General features: G+C 42.5%; 1 protein-coding gene across 6 annotated transcripts in view; it reads left to right on the top strand.

The window, feature by feature from the left end:
* Positions 1–26,099, top strand: part of NEK10 (NIMA related kinase 10) — a 175,034-nt gene that overhangs the window by 77,198 nt on the left and 71,737 nt on the right. For all 6 annotated transcript variants that reach the window (XM_037135565.2, XM_053669247.1, XM_053669249.1 and 3 more), the window contains 3 exons: positions 4,790–4,865; positions 24,192–24,321; positions 24,863–24,933. In XM_037135565.2, coding sequence (XP_036991460.2) covers positions 4,790–4,865; positions 24,192–24,321; positions 24,863–24,933 — 277 coding nt within the window. The remainder of the gene's footprint in view (positions 1–4,789; positions 4,866–24,191; positions 24,322–24,862; positions 24,934–26,099) is intronic.

The following is a 26,099-nucleotide window of genomic DNA, read 5'->3' as shown; positions in this document are numbered from 1 at the left end:
ATTAAAATCTTACAGCATAAATTTAAGACCCAGTGTGTAAGAGTCCCACATCTTGGGAGAGTTAAATAGAACTGTAGTTCATAGAGCCTAAAAGAGTAGTTTGTGGGAGTTCCGGCCAAGATGGAGGCGTAGGTAGAAACCCTTCACTTCCTCTCACAACCAAAAGGAGGATGACGCCCAATCTAAAATCAGTAAACAACCTGAAGCACCAGAAAATCAAACTGCATGGAGCTCCAACAACCAAGGAATTAAAGAAAAAAATCAACCAGAACAACCAGACAGATACACTAAGACAAAGAAATATGGCCCAAATGAAAGAACACAGCAAAACCTCAGAACTAAGCGGTAAGGACATTGCCGACCTAACTGATGGAGAGTTTAAAGCCCTGGTAATCGAAATGGTCACAGAACTGATTGAGCTTGGTCAAAAAATGAAAGAACACATGAAAGATACCCAAAATGAAATAGAGCAAAATATTCAGGGAACCAACAGTGACAAGAAGGAAACCAGGATTTAAAGCAATGATTTGGAACAAAAGGAAAAAATAAACAGCTAACTGGATCAGAACAAAGAAACAAGAGAAGCAGAGGACTCCCTGGGACAACCTGAAACGTTCCAATATCCAAATTATAGGGGTGCCAGAAAGAGAAGAATGCAGCAAGAAATTGAAAACTTATTTGAACAAACAATGAAGAAAAACTTCCTCAGTTTGGCAAAGGAAATAGACTTCTAGGAAGTCCAGGAAGCTCAGAGAGTCCCAAAGAAGTTGGACCCAAACAGGAACACACCAAGGCACATCATCATTAGTTACCCGAGAATTAAAGACAAAGAGAAAATCCTAAGAGCAGCAAGAGAAAAGGAGACAGTTACCTACAAAGGAGTTCCCATAAGACTGTCAGCTGGTTTCTCAAAAGAAACCTTACAGGCAAGAAGGGGCTGGAAAGAAGTATTTGAAGTCATGAAAGGCAAGGACCTACATCCAAGAACATTCTATCCAGCAAAGCTATCATTTAGAATGGAAGGGCAGATAAAGCGCTTCCCAGATAAGGTCAAGTTCAAGGAGTTCATCATCACCAAGCCCTTACTATATGAAACATTGAAAGGACTTATCTCAGGAAAAAAGAAGATAAAAATATAAACAATGAAAAGATAACAAACTCGTAACTATCAACAAATGAACCTAAAAGAGAAGAAAAACAACAAAAACAAAAACTAAGCAAACAGCCAGAAAAAGAACAGAATCAGAGAAAAGGACATCACACAGAGGGAGTTCAGTGGGGAAGGAGAAGGGAGGAATGAGGGGGAAAGGTACAGGGAAGAAGAAGCATAATTAGTAGGCATAGAATAGGCGGGGAAAGATAAAAAATGGTATAGGAAACAGAGGACTCAAAGAACGTACATGTACAAACCATGGACATGAACTAAGTGGGGAGATGGTGGAGGGTTGGGGGGGATAAAGGGGGAAAATTTGGGAAAACTGTAATCGCATAATCAATAAAAAATACTTTTAGTATCGTGGTTTGATTCCCAGTCAGGGCACATGCCTGGGTTGCAGGCCAGTTCCCAGTGGGGCATGCACAAGAGGCAACCATACATTGATATTTCTCTCCTTCTCTCCTTCCCTTACCCTCTGAAGATAAATAAATTAAAAATCTTAAAAAAAAAAAACACTTGAAAGGTAGTTCGTGGGGTGGTGTGCGTGCATGTGAGTAAGCAAGTTACCACTAGGGAGCAGCCTTGTCATATTTTATTTTTCTCCTTTCTTTGCTAGAAGGTTTATTTACTCCCAGAGAAGAAGCACAGAATTGCCAAATGATGTCTCAGATGCACGAGACAAAATATATTGAAAATGGGAGCAGAAAAAAAGCTTTAGAAAAACTAAAATTTCCTTCTCTTTTTTTCTCATTCTGGGTGAATTAGATGTCTTAAGATTAAGATTGGCTGGCAGTTATTTACAGTCAGCGTGCTGGCTGGGCTTTGCCTTCACGAGACAGCAGAGTGCTAACACATATAGGTGTACATAGTTTTACAAACGTTACCTCACTTTAATGTCTAAATATATTTCCACTTGGAGGATGGTATCTTTTAAGTCACCTTTGAGTCAGTTGTGCCATGAAACATGTCCAGGACTTGTCGCCACTTTTATCTGCAGCCTTGGAGGTGACGCAAAGGGACAGACCCTGACGCAGTGGTGCATCGGGCTGAGCATGGGCGGAGTTGGCCCCAAACTCTGCCCTTGTCTGAGTAAGACCCACACTGTGCAGTCCCGTTGGAGAGGGACTCTGAGGGGGGGGGGTCTGCTGCAGGGAGCTTGCCTCCCGGGCCAGCATTTCACATGACTTGGCTTTTACGGACGCCTCTGTTTCATGTAAACCTTACATGCCCCCTCTCCTCCCCTGCTGCTCCCCTAAAAACAAGAAAGAAAAAGGAAAAAGTCATTCCATTGTAGGTAGTGGATTTTAGACGTGGGCTTTAGTGCATGTTCGAGAGGTCACATGTTCATTCCACAGCAAAGCCGGCTGTGCATGTTTCTAGATGTTTCTCAAATGATATTTGGCTGTTGCTGCTGGTAATGATAACGAGGGCATGCCTGATTCAGTGGAACGTGCAGCAAAGGTTCCAGTGCTCATCAGATGCCGTCACTGGACAGGTGTGTGGCAGTGGATACAAGATGAAAGCCATGGCCTCGTCCCCTGAGCGCGCAGCCTACGGGGGAAGCTTTCAGTTCCTCACTCAGCTGTCACTTTCTGAAGGTCCACATCCCACAGTGACAGACAAGCATGGCAGACATGGTCACTCCCTTCATGGAACTTATACTTGTTTGTGACGATTAAATAATGATATATAGCAGTTGTTGGATACTACACTGTACTGCATTTACATATGTTAGCTTATTCAAATTTTACTAAACTACTTGTTCAAATTTTATACTACACTAGTAGTACTCTTTATTTTGTGGATCAGTTACTATAAAAGGAGACCGAATGACTTGCCCAGGACTACACTGGTACTGCACGGTGAAGTGAGATTTGACGGGAGGCTGTGGAGTCCCAGAGTCCTTGCTTTGCAGCGCCAGGCTGCGTTAACTAGGATGGTACCTGTCTTTCAGGGCCGCTGTGAGTCTTAGGCAATTCATGTAAGCATCTACATTTGTGATTATTACTCATTATTAATGGGGATTATTATTTTGAAGTTAAACTGCTTTGGAGTATTTCAACTTAAAAAGACATTTAAGGATGGATAATGAGTCAAGTACTCTAGCAGAGTGAAATTCCATAAACATTTGGTGCACTTTACGAAGTGATGTTGGGAACACCAAACAATATTAGACACAACTCGAATTCTTATTCTGGTTCAGTACTGTATTTTTGTGTAATCCTGATAAGTAAATCTCTTGTACTGTTGGTCAGTCTGTATGAGGAAGATATGAAGAATAGGAAGGTCTGTCCAGAAAAAGTCCAGCCATTGTTAATATAGCGAGAACTGTTTGCACGACATTGATGTGACCTGGCAGCCAAGGAGAGTGGACTGGAATGTGCATGAACAGTGACGACTTCACTGTCCTAGTCAGTGGGGGTGGTGGATGCTGTTGAGTGAGCATGTGTACTGTGTGGCTGTCACACTCAAAATGACTGAACAAGTAGAGCAATGAATCTGTGTCAAATTTTGTGTTTTACTTGAACATTCTTCTGCGGGAACTACTCAGATGATTCAGAAGGCCACAGCTGTGGGCAACTGGTGATTGGCAGCCTCATCAGGACAGCGTGCCCACTTATGCATTACCTCTCGTGCAGAGCTTTTGGTGAAACATCAAATCACGCAGGTGACTCAGTCTCCCTACAGCCCAGATTTGGTGCCCAGTGACTTCTGGCTTTTCCCAAAACTAAAATCACCTTTGAAAGGGAAGAGATTTCAGCCTGTCTATGAGATTCAGGAAAATATGACCGGGCAACTGATGGCAGTTGGGAGAACTGTGTGAGGTCCCAAGGTGTGTATTTTGAAGAGGACTGAGGTATCATTGCCCTATGTACCATGTTTCTTGTATCTTGTATCTTCCTCAATAAATGTCTATTTTTCATAGTGCATGGCTGGATACCTTCTGGACAGACCTCGTATGTTTCTACCACGTTGATCTAGTTATTGAATGGTTTTAAAAAAAGAATCTATAGGTGTTTTGAAAAGTACAGCTGCTTCTAATATTAAATATAATATTTAGTGTTCTAGGTTAAAAATCCAAATTATTTGTTGGTGTATAAATATTTTGAGATGATTCTGAACAACATATTTACTGTGATTTAGTACCAATAGATACCATTTAATGTCAGGTTTTTAGATATTCATGGTGGTTATTCAGGCTTATCTTACATTTAATTTTAATGTTTTTTGGCCAGGTGAGGGTCTGACCACCATATGCCAAAAATGGTAGATTCATTCTATTAATTTATAAAAAATAATTTATAAAATAATTTAAAAAATAATTTTAAAAGTATAGTCACAAGTTCAGTTACTACTTTGTCCTATGTCTCAGCAGGACTTACTTTCTTTTCTAAAATGATAAACCTCAGGTCAAAGTACAGAGCATAATGGAATATTATACATATACCATTCGTTAGGGCTGGCGGTGGTGTGGGGGACTGGTACGTAGGGCGTTCTGATAGAAAGCTTAAAAAAGAGAAAAGCTTCCTTCCTGTCTTGAACTGTAATAGTTGTTGTGCATAATCTCAAAACCTAAGGAAAGAGGCCAGTTCTCGGGAAAGGCGCTGACTTTGCTTTATTTGTGGACTGCAGCGGACTTCGGCCTGGCGAAGCAGAGGCAGGAGAGCAGCAAACTCACGTCTGTCGTTGGAACGATCCTGTACTCCTGGTAAGGGCACGTGTCTGTGGCTCTCCAGTGTCATGCCTCACCAGTCTGCGCTTTTGTTTTTCCTTCCTCGGCTTGCAAAGGAAAGACAACTTGATGAAAGGAATTTTATTTAGTAACTTTCCCCCAGTGACCCAACTAATACACATGTATAAAATTAAACACTGTTATATGTGTTTAAAACAACAGCTACCACAAATCATCATTCCTCTAAGGTAACTCTGCCCCTTATGGGGACTACTGTTATTCCTGAGAAATTGAAATCATCCTGGGCACAGAGCCGCTGTTCAAGGGTTGTTGAATGTGAGAATGAACTGGTAGACTTGTTACCCAGCATGACCTTGGACCATTTGATTGCACCTATGGTATACATGATTCTCTTTTTCTGCCTAAAACATTCAAGGGCAGGTGAACAGTTCTTTCTGTCTTAATATGTATCCCAGCATCTTGCACATAATAGGTGCTTAATAAATTTTATTGTGTGGATGAATAGATGATGACACACATACTAAAACATATATTTCTAAGGTTGGCTGTTTTCTTTGGTAAATGAGTGTTTATATTTTGATGAAGTGAGACACTTGTAGCTTTTTTCGTGTGCTTTGAGGATTTATTTGCAATCCGTTAATTATTTTGAAGTGAGAATCCTCTTTTGCTGATCACATATCATTTGTCTGAATCTGTTGAAATTAGAAAACGGATGTGGTAGTCAGTAGACATAGCAGATTGCAAGGAAATATTATGAAATATCACCCATCCGGTCAAGCAATCAAGACACGTCCATCTTTCTAAACCTTGTCTGTTGTCATGCAGTTGAGTCCTGGTGGTAGGACTCAGAACAAATCCTCTCCAGGGAGGATCAATATTATCTGTAAACAGCAGCATCATTTCAAAAACTCCTTTCATATGAAAATGTACAGAATTGTGTTTCTGGAGGGTAAATTTTTACTTATTTTACTAGAAATTCCTTATATCTTTGTTCTTGAAAGTAGCTGAGTGAGAAGATGCAGAGGTTGGCGGCCAGGCTGATGTAGCAGTTTGGGAACTGAGAGTTTATCTATTAACAGCAAGGCTGACCCACCCACAGCTTCTGCTGGATGAATATTTTCTTGTTTCTTTATATATTTTTTTCAGAAATAATGAAAGTTTGATCATCATACTTTATTTATGATTGCTTTATTATCCCAAAGATGGATTTACACTTTTATTTTTTAAATTAACTAAGCAGGAAAAGTGAACCTACTAATATCATTAATCTATTATTTCATTTAGGTGTATCACAATTGTTTTAATAACATGTACAGTATACGTTATTACCATTCACCTTTGTAGCAAAGTTTTTATTCTTCTAAATTGCTTTAAAATTACTTTTACTCCCTTCTCCTACCTCCCCTGTCCTCTAGTTGTTAGAAATTTCTCTTGTACGGTGGGTTTCTCCATGAACTTAGGCTCACAAACCATCTCTCACCCTTGTTTTTGGTATCTTCAGCTGAGCATGGAGTTAAAAGAACTCAGTCCTCAGTTATATTCTGCTCCTTTCTTACTTAGAGATACTCCAAAAGACAAGGAATCGAGTGAACTAGTTTACCTGGAGGTGGTCCCAGGAGGCACTGGTAGGGGAGTGGGGAAATGAGACACAGAAAGGAAAGTAGCCTGTATGGGGACCACTAATAACAGATTATTGTCTGGGATGCAGTATAGATGTTGCAGAGGGTCCTGCGTGCTCAGTGAAAAGCTGGAATATTTTATTTTCCAGTCACAAGTGGGAATACCTGTCATTGGCCGAGGGGCTGCACTTCCGGCCTGCCTGGGGTGGGAGGTCACGTGACACGGTGCACAGTATGATGCCCAGCACTTGCCCTGCGAATGTCGGTCAGAGGGGACCCAGCCAGGGTCCTGACTCTGTTAGCTACTGTAATCTCTCAAGTTCTGTTTGTTCCAAATTTAAGATGTTGCCTAATAAATCATTTGACATGCCCAGTTCTCTTTGAATTTTCTCTGTTTGAGAATTGGACAAAAATAAAACATACCTCTTTCCTAGTTCCTGATACGAGTCTTACACATTTCACGCCTTTTCTTGAATTTCCCCTTTAGCAACCCTCCAGGTATTTCCCTCCAAATTCCGTCATCTTTGCGTGATTCCTTGGACCTTCTCTGAGCCCGTTAATGTGCAGTTGAGGTGCGTGTCCCTGCCCTCCAGGGTCCCCAGAGTTCCCATGCTGCTCCCCTGTGATTTCGCTCTTTTCTTTTGCCTTTGCTCTCTTAGATATTAACGAATTCAGTGGAAGAAAGTTCTCTTTATCAACGCTTGTAGGAAGGCCTCAGAGCCTTCTTTACTCCGTTGTGGCTGCTAGGTAGACGGTGCGTGGGCACCGGCCTGAGGTGCCGGAACCGGAGGTCAGGAGAGTCTCCTCATCTTCCTCTGATTGGATTCATTGTCAGGCGGGTGTGTGCTCTTCTTCTCATGGAAAATAATTTCCAAATATGGCCAGTGCTTTCATTTTATGTCTCTGTGTCTTATTGTAACTCTAGAGTCCAACACTGCAAACTATCTCCAACTCCATTTTCAGGACAGATATTAGACTTTGAAGCCCTCATAAATATTTTAGACTAGTTCTTCATGGAACGTACAATTGGGATTTCTGAGTAATAAGCAAGCATGATCTAATAAAAATGGAAAACTTTGACTAATCCTGGAATCAGGATTCATTGTGACTTTATTGCTTAGTCTAATCTCATTCATAGTATGACGTTAGAAAATTAAAAGAAAAGCTCGTGACGTTTTCATTGGATGGATCAAAATAACCCTGGAGGTAAACCCAGACGAGTGGAGACAGAGTGAAGTAGGCCCAATATTAGCTGTACCTCATAAGTACTTCAGAAAGGCATAATATGTACTCAGAACTCTGGAACTAAAATGGCCTGAGACACTCAGTAGCGTCCAGTTGGTGAAAATGTGAAGACCAAAGTCCTGGACGCGGCTACAAGCAGACGGCCCTGCGTGCTCTCGCCTGTGCCGAGTCACCCGGTTCTGCCTCAGCCCGGACCTGACTCCAGCACTTCCCAGCCTGCCGTCGACACCCCCTCTGAGCACACACGTGGCCCTGCGCAGGCTGCTCCCTTTGCCCGGAATACTTTTTCCCACTTGTCATCTGCTTAACCCTTTCCCAGTCTTTACCGCTCAGCTGGAACGCAGCCTCCCCCAGAGAACCCCTCCCCCAACAGGGCACATTTCCCCTTGTCTATGCACCTTAGGCACTTTTCCTTCACAAAGTTGAAATTTGTATTTATTTTGTGATAGGCCGTGAAGATTTTGTTCATCATTATCCCCAGCACTGAGCCCAGAATCTGGTATTTTATAGGCTCATAAAAATGTTTACTATATAAGTGATCCAATACTTGGCTGTTATGAACAGTACCTAAAATAATGTACTATAGAGAGGATTGCCCCTTTACACTGTACCGGATTCTTTTATCCCCTGCCACGGTCCCCTTCTGCTGTTCCTTCAGATCTCCAAAATGCTCCGACCTGGGTGTTTGTCCTCCCGAAAGCCATAGAGTTCACTTCCTCCCTTCCCTCTGGCTCTGCCACGGAAATGTCGCGCCCACAGAGCTTTTCCTGACCCCCCGCCCGAGTAGCAGCCGCCCTCAGACTCCATCCCCTTGTCTTGCTGTAGTGCTTCGTGTGTCGCATTGTAATTGGTCCTACCGCGAGTCTCTTCCACCACAGCACAAACCCCAGGGCAGCGAGGCCGTGGTCTGCTTCGCTCATTGTTGTTTCCTGCCGTCATTCTGTTCTGTTGGTGGTGGTGGTGTTGTGTCTGAAAATGTCCTTTTAGAAAATCCTTACGGAGGAGTAATTGGGAAAATTGACAAATATAACTGTGTATGTTTATAGTGCACAATATGATGATCTGATAGATACAGACTCTGTGGGATGATGACCAAGATCAGGATACTTAACACATTGATGGCCTCTCCTCGTTAACTCTTTGCTGTTGTGTGAATGGTAAGATCCGTTCTTAGCAAGTTTTTGGTATACAGTATAATACCGTATTGTTGGCTCTAGTCACGGTGTTGTACATTGGATCCTGAGACCTCGTCCTTATAATTGAAAACTTGTGCCCTTTGACCTTCATCATGCCATGTCCCCTTCTTCTCAGCCCCCGGCCCCTGCCGTTCTACCATTGGTTTGGGTGAAAGCAGCTTTATTTTGGGTGGTGGAGGTCTTTCTCTGTCTGGCTTATCTCACTTGGCATAATGCCTGCAGGTTTATCCATGTTCTTGCAAATGGCAGGGTTTTTAAATTTGTTTGTGGCTGAATTTATATATTGATGTAAATAAGGTAATATTCTGTATTTCAATGTGATTAAAATCCATGTGCATTGTTATTGGGTTTTAAAGAACTAGCACATCTTTGAATATTTCTGACATTTGCCTCGGAGAAGTCTAGAATAAATGCTTTCAGTCTGAAATGATTGGAACCTTGGTACCAGGATCTGTTTTATTTTTTCCCATTTATTTACTTCTGTCTTTCATAGTTACTACCACAGTGAGCAATGTGATCAAGTAAGATATTGTCATTTAAATTAAATAAAATATGGAGTGAGTATAAATTATTGAGACAAGTACTCTTCTGTGACTAATAAATTGGCCCTGAGGGAAATTACTAAAGAGGAATTAAAAAAATAAACAGGGGCATAATTGGAAAAAGAAGGTAATATTGATAGGCAGGGTGGTCACTGTTGAGAGCACAAGTCCTGGAATCAGAGTGCTTGGGTTTAAGGCCTAGGTCTGCTGCTAAGATTTGTAAATGACTAGCCTTCTCTGTGCCTTGGTTTCCTCATCTGTAACCTAAGGCTATTAATAGTGCCCACCTTCTGGAATGGTTGTGAGACTAAATGAGTGTGCAGGTCAAGTGCTTGGAATAGCCTGGCATATGGTAAGCACTCACTGGTTAATAGAGTGATTGTTCACTGTTAGTCTAACATTTGAAAGGATGGTGCTCATTTGATTGCATAGTGTCAACGAATCAGATTCATTTTTGAAAATAGTCACAACATAGAAGAGTTACTTATGTGGTGTTTATTTATAGCTCCTTCTCCCTCACTGTCTCTATATTCGCTCCCTGGATGGCAGCTTTGGTTGCTAGTAGGAACTAGGATTTTTCTAGCAGCCGGGCTCAGGAAACTGAGGAGTATGAAACGGAAGGAATATGAATTTAGCATGCAAAGACAGGCAACCTAGAGGAACAGAACTTTCGGGAGTGGTGCCTTGCACAGGTGGGAAGCACAGGTGCATTTGTCTGTAATTGCTTTTATTGATGACTTTTCTGTGTGGCCCACCAGAATCAGGTTTACCTGGGTAATCTTACCCCTCCCTGCCTGCAGACCCCTCCCAAGGCTCTATAAATACACACACACACACACACACACACACACACACACACACAGAGAATTGTTTTATTACATTATTTTATCTGATTAGGTGGGAATTTTGAGTGAACTCAGGATTTAATTGCACAAATTGAACTGTAAATACATCTTAATGACTTAATGCAATAGTTTATGTGGTCTTGTGAATTTCAATAGAAGCTGCTAAATAGAAATTACTAGAGGGTGTATATTAGTGATGCCCACCCCATAATAGCTGTTACTTATTTTTATGTACCAAACACTTGTAAAGAGCTCACTGAGTGGTAGGCACTGTTCTGAGTGCTCTGTAAATATTAAGTCGTTTACATTCTAACCTCTTTTAGGCTAGGTGTGATTATCTTCAGTAACCTTCAGGGAGGGTGCCGGTCTTGCCCAGTATCACCCAGCCAGGTGTGGAGGAGCTGGGACTCAGACCAAGACCACCTGGGAGTGTGTGCTCTTAACCACTCTGCTGTGGTGCTTGCTGACTGAGTAGGAAACTGTCGGTGCACTGGACAGATGTGTCAAGAATTAGAACTGAAGTATCACACTGTGGTCGGTGTCAGCTTCGGGGGCATTGTGGTTTGTTCTCCAGAACATACACATTGCAGGCAGCCTTTATCCCACATCTATTATCTGCTGAGTTTTACTTTTATTCAAGTGTTGTTTAAAATTTTGTCTTAATTTTTCCCAGTTTTCTTATCATTCAACACTTTAAAAAATTTTGAGACAGCCTTTTAACACTAATAGCAGACTTAATAATAACAACAATAATTGTTATTAGTAATGTTATTAATAATATTAATGGTATAATGTTATTAATGTTTCACTATTAATAATATTACCAATTCATAATATAATGATAATAATAATAATAGAGGCACTTTCTGAATTAAAAATAACAAGTTATAGCCCTCGCTGGCTCAGTTGGTTCAAGCATTGTCCAGATGAACCAAGGTTGCAGGTTCAATCCTCAGGACACATGCAAGAAACAGCCAATGGATGATACATAAGTAAAGTGGAACAAGAAATCGGTGTTTCTCTGTCTCTCTCTCAAATCAATATAGATAAATAAGTAAGTAAATTTTATAGAGTTTCTAGAAATGAAAAATAGTAGTTTTTAAGTTAATAACAATTACAGTCTCATTTTTTGACATTATTGTGTCTTTGAATTTACAGACACCACAGGACCTGTATGGATGGGAGAAAAGAACCCCTTACAGTATATAGTTAGGGTCTGGCTAGTTTTTGCTGGTTTCTGGCATTGCTAAATACTTGGCTTAGCCAAGATTAGAGGTCTGAACCAGATGCAAAATGCCAGGTGCATTATGGACTTTCCCGAGTCTGCTTTGTTCTGACTCCCAGCTGAGCAAAACTAGGGAAGGGAGCTGCCTGCTGATTGGGTCAGTGGAAGGCCTTGCTGTTTTATCCACCGGTAATTGCAATCAGTTGTCTTCACTTTCTGTAAGCCCTTTTTCCTATCTTTTCAGAGTCTTTACTTTTACAGGTAAATGCGGGTCTGTAAACAATGGATTTCTTTCTCCATATTTATTTATTTGTCTAGTGTTTTAAATTTTAATGATTTTATATCCAAGTCTTGATGTGTTATATTCCACATTTCCTCTTGGAAGGAGGAGTGAGAGGGATTGCACAATGGTGAGAGGTCTTACTTTAACATGTTTTTGGAGGGGGATGGTGGGCTGGTCAAAAGAAATGTCCTCTGTGCTGGTTCCCCAGGGCTCACTCGCACACATGCATTCAGCTGAATCACTGGCCCTGCTGGGAGCTCTGCGATGGCCTCGTGTCTGGCCGTGGGCGCTGACTTGGCTCGGGATCCTCGGATCTCCTTCAGGCAGCCTTTTGTTTACGTGACTGTGTTGGAGCAACATTCCAAGAGTTGAAGAGCAAAAGTTGAAGCTGCAAGGCCGTTTCAGGGCTAGCCTTGGACATCCCTTAAAGTCCCTCCTACCACATTCTGAGTTAAGGCCAGCCCAAATTCAAGGGATGGGCCAAGAAGCATATTTACTGCTAGATGGAAGGAGCTGAACAGAACTTGTGGTGATATGCAATAAGCCACAGTATAGCACTGTAGTTCAGTCAGAAATCAGCACAAGCTTCCAAGTGGCTTCAGAAGTCAAGAGCTGTGATATGCTACAAAGAAGTAGTCTATTTTAAACATGTACAGTTGGCACCTCAGCCTCAGATCTGCTCAGGATGAAGTGTAGCAGTCTGAATCCCATCAGGAGAGGGAACAGCCTCTGCAGTGTGGGCCGGGGAGCAGGGGTCGGCACCCCACGGCGGGGGCATGGAGCAGGAGGGTACAAGACTTTCAGGGTTCGGGGGCCTCAGGGAGGGAGGAAGGAGTTGGGGCAAGCCCAGGCACTGCCCAAGTCTGAGGCCTTCTGGGGTGCAGACTATGCAGGGAGTTTGGTTTCTGTATCTCTTCACCTTCAGGGACGTGATCAGCAGTCTGAGGCTGCAGGGTTGCAGATGGATAGCGATCTGGGCCTGTGTCTGGACGGGTTTCACTGGAGAGTTTCATGCCTATTCTGCTGACCCCTGACCCATGCCAGGAATTTCAGGGAACCTCTTCCTCTAGTTGCAGGTGGCTATGTCCCTCTAGTACCATTTACAGAGAAAGCTTAACATTGTGCTCACTTTAAAGGAAAAACACTTAAAGGAACTCCATTGTTTATTGAAGGGTGCCTTAGGAGCTAGGAAGCATTAAATTGATAACGGACATGCTGAGCAACTCCAGGGTTGACCCAGCACACCAGAGGAGGGGCACTGTCAGGGCGTGATCAATGCCTGTATTTCTTCCACATAATAGGTGTTATATTTCTTGGTGCCTTCAGTGTCGGTCGGTCTCCAGAGTGTCTTTTTGAATGGCGAAAGTGAAATCACCCTTCAGCTCTATTCTGAACAGGCTTAGCATATTTTTAGCATATTTAGGGGAGAGCAGGAGCTGTGGTTTGGTTGGGTTGTGATTTATGTTGAGCACTGGGAGGCCTGGAATTTTCCTCTTGGCCTTGTAGAGCTGCCGTGTGTCTCTCAGACTGACAGTCACTTATGGGAAACACTTTTTTTTTGGTTTTGTTTTTAAATTATGTTTTTCCCATTACCATTTAGTCCCCTTAAACCCTCCTCCCCCCCACAGTCAGCACTCTGTTGTCTATTGTCCATGAGTCCTTTTTCCTCTTTCCCTCCACCCCTGCCCCACCCTGCTTAGCTGTTCATCCTGCTCTCTATGAGTCTGTCTCTATTTTGCTTATCAGTTCAGATTGTTCATTAGATTCCACATGAGTGAAATCATATGGTATTTATCTTCTTCTGACCAGCTTATTTCATTTAGCATTATGTTCTCCAGGTCCATCCATACTGTCGTAAAGGATAAAATTTTCTTTTTTATGGCTAGCAGTATTCCACTGTGTAAATGTCCCATAGTTATTTTTTAGTATACTTCATTGATTATGTTTTTATAGTTGTCCCAATTCTTCCCCTTTTGCGCCCCCCGCTTAGTACCCTCCTTCCTCCAGCAATTGCTACCCTCCCTTAGCTCTTGCCCATGGGTCTGTTTGCTGTGTTGTGTTTTTGTTTCCATTCATTACAAAGCATTTTCTAGTTACTCTTTTAATTTCTTCTTTGATCCATTGGTTATATAGGAGTGTGTTTATTTTTTTACAGATTTTTGAATTTTTCAAATTTCCTTCTGTTAATGATAACTAATTTCAGTGTGGTTGGAGAACATACTTTGAATCATTTCAATCTTTTTAAAATTTATCAATTTATTAGTTTTTGTATGTATCATTCTCTTTGTCCTTATGTTTTTTTAAAGATTTTATTTATGTATTTTTAGACAGAGGGGACGGGAGGGAGAAATTTGTGGTTTTCTCCACAAATTTGTGGAGAAAGTTTGTGGTTTCATCAATGTGTGGTTGCCACTCATGCACCCCCTGCTGGGACCTGGCCTGCAACCCAGATATATGCCCTGGTTGGGAATCGAACAAGTGACCCTTTGGTTCCCAGGTCAGCACTCAGTCCACTGAGCCACACTAGCCAGGGCCTTATTTTATAAATCATTAGTTATAATAATTTTGATCCCTTTTACTTACAAATAATTCATAAAATTATTTTTTATGTTACAAGGCTTTGGTGTTTTTTCTTTGTTAAAAGCTTATTTTTTAAATTTTATTATGTCATAGGATATACCTTATATAGTTACAGTATTTCTGGATAAATTAAAAAATTATTTGTATTCAGAAAATCATTCACCCTAGATTATTGGATTAATGCCACAATAATCATTCGCTCAAACTCTGTATGTAATTTGGAGGGAGTTTGTGATGATGGCTTATCTCTGCTCCACGCAGCTCAGCTGGGGTAGGAGGAGTCTCTTCCAAGGCTGGTTGGTACCAGCTCTTGTCCAGGAGCCCAACTGTGGTTATGGGCTGGATCCTTGGTTTCTTTCCATGTGTTTTCGTTACACGGGTAGATTGGACTTCACTTCCTACAATATGGTAGTTGGTTCTGAGAGGGAGCATCCCAAGATTTAGAATTCTAAAAATACAGCTTTCATATATAAGCATGTTGTACCAAGCCTCTGTTAGCATCACACTTGGGACATCTCATTGGTTAAAGCCAGTCATATGGCCAAGCTCAGAAATAATGAATGAAGGGACTATACAAGGACGTGCATACCAGTAAAAGTGCTTCTTGGCAAGTCACCAAAGTAATAGTCTGCTACACATAATAAGTAGTAAAATGTATTCAAGTTTTATAGATTCTATGCAGTGAATGTGTTTTGTTTTAGGCCACAGAGCTCGTAATATGTTTATTCAACTATATTTATTGACAAAGTATTCAGATATTCTATATCCTTATTTATGCCAGTGATAAATTAGTGTGTCAAGATCTCCCATTGCTACTGCGTGTGTGTGACTGTGTGTTTCTTCAGTGGTTATCATAGTCACTCTGGCACTCTATAACAGAGTACCTAGACTTGTTGCTTATAAACAATGGAAGTGTATTTTATCATCTGGAGACTGGGAAATCTAAGAGCGTGGAGGGGTAGATTCAGAACCTGGTGAAGATCTGCTTTCTCGTTCTTGGGTGACTGCCTTGTCATTGTGTCCTTGCATGTGGGAAGGGACAAGAGAGCTTTCTGGGGCTTTCTTTTTAAAGGGCGCCAATCATTCACAAGGGCTCTGCCTGCGTCTCCCAAAGGCCCTTTCTCCTAACACTAGCACGCTGGAGGTCAGGGTCTCAGGGTACAGGTCTGTGCGGGGCGGTGGAAGAGCACAAATATTCAGTCCATAACAGTGATCTTTATATTTGTAACAGTTTCTCCTTTATTTTTGTATAATTTAGTTCAGCTCTGCATGGTTTAGGAATCTTTATTTTCAGTTGTTCATTTTGTCAGTGGACGTGGCTATCATGCACTAAATACTTTCTGGTTTGTCCATCTCAAACGTTTCCATTGTTTTATTGTAGTGCAGTATTGTGAATCCCCATTTTTGCTTTGGCCCTCACTCACTTTATTATTTCTTATTGTATGGACTTTGTAACGATTCTGTCTGGATTCTTGGAACTTTCTCTCGGGAATCACTGTTTCTCTTCCTCAGAAATGAACTCATTCACAAAGCTTGTTAGTTTATACTTTTTATGATTTTGAGAAAGGAGAGGAAACTGTTTAAGAGATCTGGTTAGCATATTAAAACCACAGAACCTCCCAGTGTCGGTACAATAAATTAAGGTGACAATTGCTAAATGTGGTAAACAAAGCCAAGTACAATCATCATTCCATTTTTTCTGTTTCTCTCTCGCCCTTTCTCCCATTTAAACTGCCAACATCTGAGGAAAGGGCAGAAGCATCAATTATTTGAGTAAATATGGCGTTCTGGGCCTTATATCTTGAAAATGTGTTGAATGTGGCATTCCTTACAACACACAGTACAGGTCGTTTTCCTGTTGCATGGGAAAGGACACTGAAGTGCAAAGAAAATCATCTCACAGTGACACGGTGTCGTTCCGTCCAGCCCCACCAGGTTCTTCGATGAATTGATTGTATTTTCTCAGTTGGGAGCTGGCCTCCGCGGCTGTACTGGTAGCAGTTAATTGCTAAGTGGAACTGCATAAGGTGCTTTATTTCTTTGTTTTGGAAATCTGTAGTTATTGTACTTAAGGAGAGAAGTGATTCTTTTTATAAATGTTCAGATTGCTAGGATTAATTTTGGCTGTGTTGGGAGTTGGAATATGGAAATTTTCAAGGGAGAAGATTGTGCAGAAAGTAAAAGCTGCCCACCTTCCACTTCAGTGGCTTGAGTAAGAGACGCTGAGGTAGACATTTAGTCCTTGCCTAAGGAGGAGGGAAATCAGCGGTTTGGGACAGGTGAGATGGTAGTGAAAATGGACCCTCATTCCTTGACTTTTAGAAGTCATGCTTTGCATTGAGTCATGAATTGAACAATTGCTTTTTTGTAAAAAAAAAAAAATCTTAGTTTTTAGTCAGATCGGTAGAGATAGTAATCAGTTGTGGCAAACCAGAATGTTAGCAAAACGAAGCAGCCAGAAAATCAAGTTTCTTGTCATGTCTGTTACAGACAGCAAAGAGCAGTTGTTACAAAACATGACTTAACATTCCTCCTCTCTTCCTCTTGGAAATCTCTTTCTTCTTTATTCCTCTACATTTTTTCTTCCACCTTCTGATTTTAGGGAAGTTACTTTGAAGATTCCTCATGTGTAGCCCTGGACTCGATATTATATCATGCTGTGGTTTTTAGCTCATTGTCAACCAGGCAGTCATTATCCAATGCTTTCTGTCCAGGGAGTCTCCCTGTTTTAATCCCTCCCTCCCATTTCCTCATCACTGGTTTTGCAGGAATCCCCACAGTGTTTAACACAAAAGTCGAGATCACTAACTGTGAGATGCAGGTACTGGCCTCAGGAGCTTCTTTATACTCCTGACATCACACTGACCCTGTGCTTTCTTTGTTGGGGTTCAGCAAATGGTTTACTTGCTGGGAATCAGGAGACAGAGTAAAATCCTTCATGAGAAAGCTGTGAGCAGCCATGGCCAAAGGGCTTCATGTGTCCAGAGTTACAGAACTATGGAACCTCTGTTTAAATCTGAAAGAAGAAAGCATTTCCTGTCTCTTTCAGCCACAGATGGGTACAGATTTAGGATCTATTTGCCCAGCATTTTATGAGGGAACACACTGGGATTCAGTCTAAGACATCTACAAATAAAAATAATGAATTCTAAAAAATGACTTTGAAATATGTGCTAGCTATCTTTTAGAATAGAAGTCCTTTATTTTGTTTTAAAATCTTAAACAGAAAACAGTTTCCAAGTCTACCAAAGTAATACATCATCAAAAATTGTTGATGCACTCACGAATTTGTTTTTGAGTAGAAACCTATCTATCAATAATTTTGAACATAATGTTGATGCTATCCTCAGTGTTTCGGTTATACTGAAAAATGAATTTAATCTTTGTTTTAAAACTGTGTGTGTATCTGCCATCAGGATGTTTTAAACCTCAGTGGATGGACACCGCCTTCCAGAACAGAACATACCTCACAAATTTCTTTTTCTTGTAAAGATGAAAACACCGAGCCCCTCCGAAGGTGGAATAGTTGCTCGATGCTGCAGAACAATGAAATGCTAACTCATGAGATCCACTTTTTCTTTTAAGTACCTATTTTCTTCAGAGCACTTATTAACTTTTATTTATTTATTTATATGTTAATGGTCTCTCCTAGTAGAATGTAATCTCCATGAGCCCAGGGTCTTTTTTTGGGTGTTTTGTTTACTGGTATGTCCCCAACACCTGCCTGGCACATCATAGGTGGCCAATACCTATTTGTTGAATAAATGAAAATATGACTAGGGAACAATACAGACTGTCTGGTGTCAGGCCATGTGTGTTTGCTGGCTTGGTAAGAGAAGGCTTCCCCCAATAGGCAGGACTTGAGCTATATGTTAAAGGATGGCATTGCTTGGGGCTGAAGAGAGAAAAAACATGGTAGAGAGGGGTTGCCATGAAGCAGGAGTGAAGATCAGGAGGGAGGTCTACATGGGGCGGGGGGCGGGGTGAGTCGGCTGCCACTAGTGTTTGCAGACCACACATAATTTTCCCCAACTGGACCTGCTGGAAAAGACAGCCCGATGCCACTGTCACCACTACAAACGTTTTTTGTCGAGGGTGGTAAAGGTTCTTGGCCTATTTGACTTTGACTTGAATAGGCCAGAGGTCAAATATTTGCTTGTTTGTCCACTTAGACCTCCTCAGGATTCAGGAAATGACATCCCGTCTCCTGACTGTGTCTGCTGTGCTGCCTGGCTTTTATCTGACCCGCTTATTGTCACAATCCCCAAGAAAGGTGGCAGGCTTCTCTAGGTAATCATAGTAGTGCCACTTTGCATTTGTGTAGCATTTAGTGTTTTTCACGGCCCCTGTGCATTTATTATCTCATGAACAGATTCTTAATAAATTGCAGTGTCATATGAAGTGTCTAAAATCAATCGTGCTGTCTGGGCAGCGTTCACGGGTCCTAGTATGGAGATGGAAGTCGATTATAACTTGGCCTCTTATTTTCCAGTTAAAACGCTTTTCCGTATAAAGTGCTTATCTAGCTGAAAGAAGCATTGCATTAATCAGTGAAATAATGGGTCAGCTTTGGTTTTAAGAGTCATCTACCACTCGTTCATGGAAAGTGTATTGATAAGTGTTCCAGCTGGAGTGTCTTGCCACTCTGGTCCATCACCCGTCACTCGGGGTTCTGAATCCTACCTCTTCCTAACCCACAGGCGGCAGGGGACCCAGTGGGAAGGTTTGGCGTCTAGAAACCAGTCAGGGCCCACCTCGACCTGTGGAGCCAATGAGGCTATTCTGGCAGATCATAGTCCAGTTTATTTATTATTTAACTAAAACATTTACCGGTGACATATGGTCTCATTGCAAAAATTGAGGCTGGACTTAACATTTCATATATGCGTATGTGTTTTATACCTTAAGGTGCTGCTTATATTTAAAATAACCTTCTAATCATTGATTGCATTGGTGTTAAGACACATCTCTACATCTTTACGCAACACAAGAGAAATATGATTCTTTTAGAGGAAGGGCCCAAGTGCCCCAATGGATACACTGCTGTTATTTTTCTAAAGTAAGTGCAGCAAAATCATATTTAATGCATAACGAGCTTTGCGTGTACTTCTCTGTAAGAGGGTGACTTGAGCACCAATGAAGGAGAGAGCACACAAGGAGCATTGCAACCGGAATGAGATACGAGATGCCCAGTGAAACTTGGATTTCAAATATTGTGTTTGTTTTGGTAGGAGTGTGTCCTGGGTGTCGCAGTTGTTTAGCTATGGACATTGAACTGGTGTTCTGGGTTTTCGCCGGCCGAGGCTGCTCACCCTAGATGCAGCTGGGTCCAGGCAGGCCCTCCGGTTTGCCGGAAAGGTGTGGCCAGTTCCCTGCAGTGACACAGTGTATTGTCCCCGGGTCTTGAGTGTGTTATCTAATTCTCTTTTTTCTCTGTAAGAACCTTGTGTTTAGAACAATCAAAGCTGTTTAGATATCAAATCTTTTAATTATCTGCTCAATGGCAGCAGGCATCTGTGAGGTGGGAGTATTTCTGTGGTGTTGGCTTTGCGGCTCTCAACACCCAGAGTGGTGGTGCCCGTTGTGTGTCCCTGATTGTGGCTCTCACGGCGTGAATCGATGTGCTCCAAAGTGATTTCGTTCCTCACCCCCCACTCCCCCTCTGTCTATGTTAATGACACAGATATTCACCCTATCACCCAAGCCGGATGCTTGGGAACCTGAAAGGTGAGGTGGTCTTCCCCGTCCCTAATCCCACCCCCCCCCCCCCCCCCGTGGATTTCCTCTTCTCCCCATTCCCTTGGCCATCGCATTAGCGGAGACATCCTCTCTGTTCCTCCTCCAGCTCAGCCCCTTCACCCTTCATTGCGCAGACCACCACTTGCACTGATCAGAATGCCCTTCAACTTCTGGGGCTGCAGTGGGACTAGACCATATTCTATCAATGCCTTTAGGGCTCCCTAGAAAAAGGTCAGAACATGGATGCACCCTGCAGCTCCACGCGTCATCCTGCCTATAGTCCTCTTTGCCAAGCTCTGCTCATCTCACCGAGTATCTGAATGTCATAGTGCTCACTCTTTCCCAGAACAGGCACCCAGGACTTGGGCCCTCTGAGTCCTTCCAACGGCCTGCATCTCCTTTAATGTTCAATAACTCCCATCCTACCACAGTGATCGCTTTCCGAGCCATTTCTCACAAACATTTTACCCACTTTCATAAACCTTAAATGGACAGGCACACATGTGCACACACACGCACATGCACTGTATGCACGTGTGTGTTTTAGCCATCCTATATTGCTAAATGCTCTGTGTTGAACCATTCCAAGATATGGTATCACTTACTTTTATGTCTAAATAAACTAGTTATTGGCACATAGGCTTAATTATGTCACTTCAGGTTAAATTTTTGTCCTCGTGAATTCATATGGACTTTTGCTTCCTTGATTGAACAAAGAGTGGGTCTTGTGTTCTCAGAGAGATGATTTATATTCTTTCAAAATTTACATTTTGTTGTAGTTTACAATGACAAATCACTTCTTTTTTTTTTTTTTTCTTAAGGCAGTCTAGGGAGATGAAGGTTTGCTAGCCATAATCAGAAAACTAAACTTACTTTTTAATGTATTGGCCCTGACACTGCCCCAGATCTCTTCTCCATTGGCTGTTAGTGACCCCCGATTTTCCCCCTCACCCAGCTCTTCGATTCTAGCTCTGGAATTCTGTCTGAGATCAGTGCTCTCCTCCTGCTCTCTCTGAAACGTCATGTCCCAGCTTCAGGGGAAACCCGGCCCTCTTGCTGCCTCTTCTCGTGGTCGTTCCATGGACACAGGTGTCTCTTCCTCTTCATGTTGGAACACCGGTCTTACTGGATTAGGGCCCATCCTAATGGCATCTTCTTCATTTATTCATCTCGCACATACCTTTCTCTAAATATGGTTTCTTCCATAACCATATTTTCTCTAAATATGGTTTCTTCCTGAGGTATTGGGAGTTGGGACTGCCACATAAAAAATTTGGGGGACACAGTTCAGGCTATAAGAGAACATTTGGTTGTTCCTTCCAGAAATCAGATTCTATTTTTAGTTTGTCATTGCTTTCAGTTGTGATTATGAAACTCTTAGCGTAGAGGTTAATTAAAGTCTGATCCCAGAAGCAAAGTGATAGTTCGCAGCTGTGCTGTTTGTCTTTTATTTCTTTTTTGTATTCTCTTCCAGAGAAGGGATTCTCAGTCTTTTTGAGAGACCTTTGCGCAGCTTTGAGAATCCGGCAAAAGCTATTATATCAGTTGACTTTGACAAACTACCTCAGAACGTAGTGGTTTAATACAATAACCATTCCCCAGCCCCCCACCCCCCTCCATACATGGTGTGCTGGCAAACTGGGCTGGTCCCAGCTGGGATGGCTGAGCAGAGGGTTGGCTGGGCTCCTGTAGGCATCGTGGCACCTGGTTTTCAGTGGCTTCGCTCACAGGTCTGGTGGTGGCCTGCCAGTGGCAAGCCTGGCCTCTGTCATCTGGTGGTGCCCCTAGGGTTTTCAAGAGCAGAAAGAGAGAGTGAGTCCCAAAGAGTAAGAGCTTTCCAAGTGTCTCCTTGCATCACTTTTGCTGATGTCTCTGTGGCCCAAGCAAGTCACATGGTCACACCGAGATTCGAGGGGTGGAGGAGTAGACCCCACCTCTGGATGGGAGGCCCTGCAGAGCGCTCCTCTGCAAAGGGGGCACACCTGTGGGGACGAGAGCAGCTCGTGGTCTCCAGTGGGAAGGAGGACATGTAATGATGAGTAAAGAAACTGAGTCCCCTCTAGTCTTACAGCCCCTCCCCCCATACTGAGCAATCGTCTTGTGAGGGGAAACGAAGTCTGCACTCCAACGAGGTACAGATGCTCCTGTAGAGAGGGGAGCACACTGCAAACAGGACATGCAAAAAGGGTCCCAGGGGCCGTGGGCTCAGAGCACCTGCTCCACTGGCTTTTGGAAAGAGGAACCACATCTTTCGAGTTCTCAGATTAAAACAATAAGAAATTTGTCTGCGGTGAGCCAAGAACATTTTTCTGTGGAGGCCGCCAGGCATTTTTTGTTTTTAAATGTGAGCAGTTGATCGAGGGACAACAGGAGACACGTTTTTATTCACTTGGGACCTGCAGAGCCCTGAAAATTTCACCCCAGATTCCTCCACTGCCATATTATTGAATTTGGAAACACTGAATATGAAAATGACCGAGAGACCTAGAAACCACACTTCCCTCCACAAATACATAATGTGAATCTTACACCAGAAATGTCCATAATCTCACAAGAAGAGCAACTCCTTGGTTATTCTTGGCAGTCAGTACTGAACTATACAATACCTCCTCTGTTCTGTTACTGATTCATAAGTTTCTTTATACTTTAACCCACCATCCGAGGTAACTATGAATTCCCACTCCATTAATTTAGAGGGCTCAGTACACTCCTAAGTACATACTATAGAACTCAGTTATCAAGCTACTTGATCTGGGGTGTGCGGATGTTCAGTGCTTTAGACACTTTGCTGAGTTTCATTCTACAAATATGATATAGGAAACTTCTGTTGGTCCAAAATATCTAAGGGCATGGCAGTCCTCTCCACATTAAGCTGTCTCTCACAGCTTAACTTTTTTAAAGTCTGACAACCTCCTTGTCCAGGTTGGAAACGCAATTTCAGAGAAGATGTATGTGATGGGTATTGTCATTTTCAGCAACTCAGTTCAGTATAGTCTCCCCCTATTTTATAGGTTAGAGTTGAATAGCAAAGGAAAGTGCTGTATCAGTCAGCTTTTTAAATGTATTTTATTGATTATGCTGTTACAGTTTTTTTTCATTTTTTTCTCCCCCAAATTCCCCTCTACTCTTTACCCCCCTCCCACCAGCATTCCCCACCGTAGTTCATGCTCATGGGTCATACATATAAGTTCTTTGGCTTCTCTGTTCTCATACTATTCTTAACCTCCCCCTGTCTATTTCATACCTATCATTTATACTTATTCCCTGTACCTTTACCCCTATTCTTTCCCTCCCCCTCCCTGCTGATAACCCTCCATGCGATCTCCATTTTTCCCCCATAAAAAATGCTGCATAAGAAACCACCAGAAAACCTTAGTGACATTCAATAATAAGCATTTGTTGTCAGACTCTCAGATCTGTTGATCTTCTGAGTTGCTTCTCCTTTAGGCTGCAGGTTTACTGGTTTATCTGGGGCAGATATGCTCCACGTGTCTTATTATCGGCCTAGGGAGAGGGGCAGCGGCCACCTGGGATGTGCTATTCTGTTGGTGGTGGACAGAAGTCCCTGGAGGGACAAACAGGGGCCTTCAGTCCTGTTTAGACTGAGACCCTGATCTGGTGCACTGTCCCTTGGCCCGAACAAGACAACACTATCACAACCAGAGGCAGGGGTGGGTAACGAATACTGCTCACTAAGCGGCAAATGTGAGATGTACAAAATGTCCAGAACAGTCAAGAACTGGGGCCAATAACTCCATCCACCACAGCGGGGTGGTTGTTTCTGCAAATAAAAACTTCCCTGGACACTTACTAGGCAATGTTTATGGTCCACTGGCATCTAGTGCTTAAAAGGAATTTCTTGCTTGTGCTCCTGATTCATCCCCAGTCTGGGGGAATTCAAAGATACTTTTTAACATGTTTGCTTGAAACAGTGATAAAGAGTTTCAGTGTTTCTCTCATATCTCCAACTACAGCTTGGAGAGATGTATAGTACAGTACAGATTGGACTTCTTTCTGTGCTGGTCTCTCCTTTTTCGGTGTCTGTTAACATCCTTGTTTCTACCCAGCCCCGAGGTTCTGAAGAGCGAACCATACGGGGAGAAGGCTGACGTCTGGGCCGCAGGCTGCATCCTTTACCAGATGGCCACGCTGAACCCTCCCTTCTACAGCACCAACATGCTCTCCCTGGCCACCAAAGTAAGATGCTGGGGGGCGAAAGGGTCCCGAGTTGCTCCCCATGCCACTCCTTTCCCTCTTCAATAGAACCTTTGTGATTTTAATAAAACTGTTGATTAACAGTAGGCATTGTCTTATTAACCGTGTGATCCAGTTTATTATGATTTTTTCCTTTCTTCTAAATCTATGTCATGTGCTATGTCACTTTCCCCCTATATTTGTCCTTAGTTATAGAAAATTATTAAATATATATATCCAATTATTTTCGGTCTGTTGTTCTTAATTGCAATTTGGTCTACCCACCATCCAGCATATTATATTATCGTACGCTTCATTTATATGAATCTGAGCTTAACTTTAGCTCAGCTTGAAGAATGTAATTCCAAGTTCAAGGAGTATTTAATTGATGGCAATTTTGTATTTGTTGGGATGCTTTTGTTCCTGATTAACTTTTGTGCACAAAGCTATAATGATTATTCAGTCCTTTCTGGTGGCCTGGCATCACTGCTCACAGACATCAATGGCCCCTCACTGCCATCACCCCACTCTGTTTGTTTTGCAGATAGTGGAGGCGGTTTATGAACCAGTGCCAGAAGGCATCTACTCTGAGAAAGTGACAGACACCATCAGCAGGTAATTTAGTCTCCTCACTGTGAACGTGCAGGGATTTTCAAGAAATACCTCCCATCTGCAAAGACTCACTTTGTAAATATTCTCGCAGAGGAAGGGCTCCTGAATGATGCAAATGTAGAAAAATACTTGCACATCATCAGTAACAGTGACTATTTAGAAGCCATGCTGTCCAAGAGGGAGTGATGCATTCACTTGAAATATGCGACCACTAGAATGATGATTCTGAAGGCTTTGTATCAATTTGTAAAACACATGCAATATGAACCTAAGTACAACAGGATGTAAAGTTGTTTATAACTGTGACAAAAACCCTCAAAATATGCATGAATGTGGAAAAAAGACTGGACAAGAACCTATGAAATGGAAAAAGGCCATGTTAGATGATAAAATTGTAAGCATTTTTCATTTTGACTTTTAAATCAGTAGTGTTATATTGTATCATAAATTTTCACAGAAAGGAAGAATTTGTCCAGCTATCACTATTGGAGGAGTTCAATGAAAGGCATTATCCTTTTGCAAAGTTCTGACCCCACAGGGCTTGTCCCAGCAGACCTCCCTCCCGTCCTCTCCCACTTTCCCCCTCGTCCCTCCCTGCAGGCGTAGGGAACTCCCTGTTCGTCCTGGCGGGCACCCTCCCTCTGGACCTCTGTCCTTGCTCTTCTGGAACTCTCTCCTCTGAAACAAGCATGGCGCAGACCTTCGCCTCCCCTGGGTTCCTGCTGACATGCACCTCTGCCAGGAGACCCCCCCGATGCCCCCCGAGGCCTCTCCACACGCTCTCATCCCCTCGCCTGCTTTGTGACGCTCACAGTGCCTGACACCCTGACATGTTACACATGGGGCTGTGGACTTGTCTCTTTACTGTCTCTCTGTCCCCACCAGAATGAAAGCTCAAGAGCAGGGACCTCTTTCATTTAGCTCGTACCTGTTCAGTGCCCAAAGCAATGCCTGGCACAAAGTAGACCCTCAACAAACCAGTGAAGTAACAAACACTGGTTTGTTGAGAGTCTACTTATCTGTCTCTCACTTATCTGGCTGATTGTTACTTCTAGACCACTGTATGCACTTAAGTCGGTCCAAGATTATTTCTCTGCCTCACTGAAGTGAGTCAAATCCTCACCATTATCATGGAAACCCTGAGTCACCCCAGATGGAATCTTTACCTG

Source organism: Artibeus jamaicensis, unplaced genomic scaffold (assembly GCF_021234435.1).
Source record: "Artibeus jamaicensis isolate MK-2021 breed Jamaican fruit bat unplaced genomic scaffold, CSHL_Jam_final contig_519, whole genome shotgun sequence".
In the NCBI taxonomy this organism is placed as follows: domain Eukaryota; kingdom Metazoa; phylum Chordata; class Mammalia; order Chiroptera; family Phyllostomidae; genus Artibeus; species Artibeus jamaicensis.
Note: the sequence above shows the minus strand (reverse complement) of the source record. Positions and strands in the feature narration are given on the sequence as shown.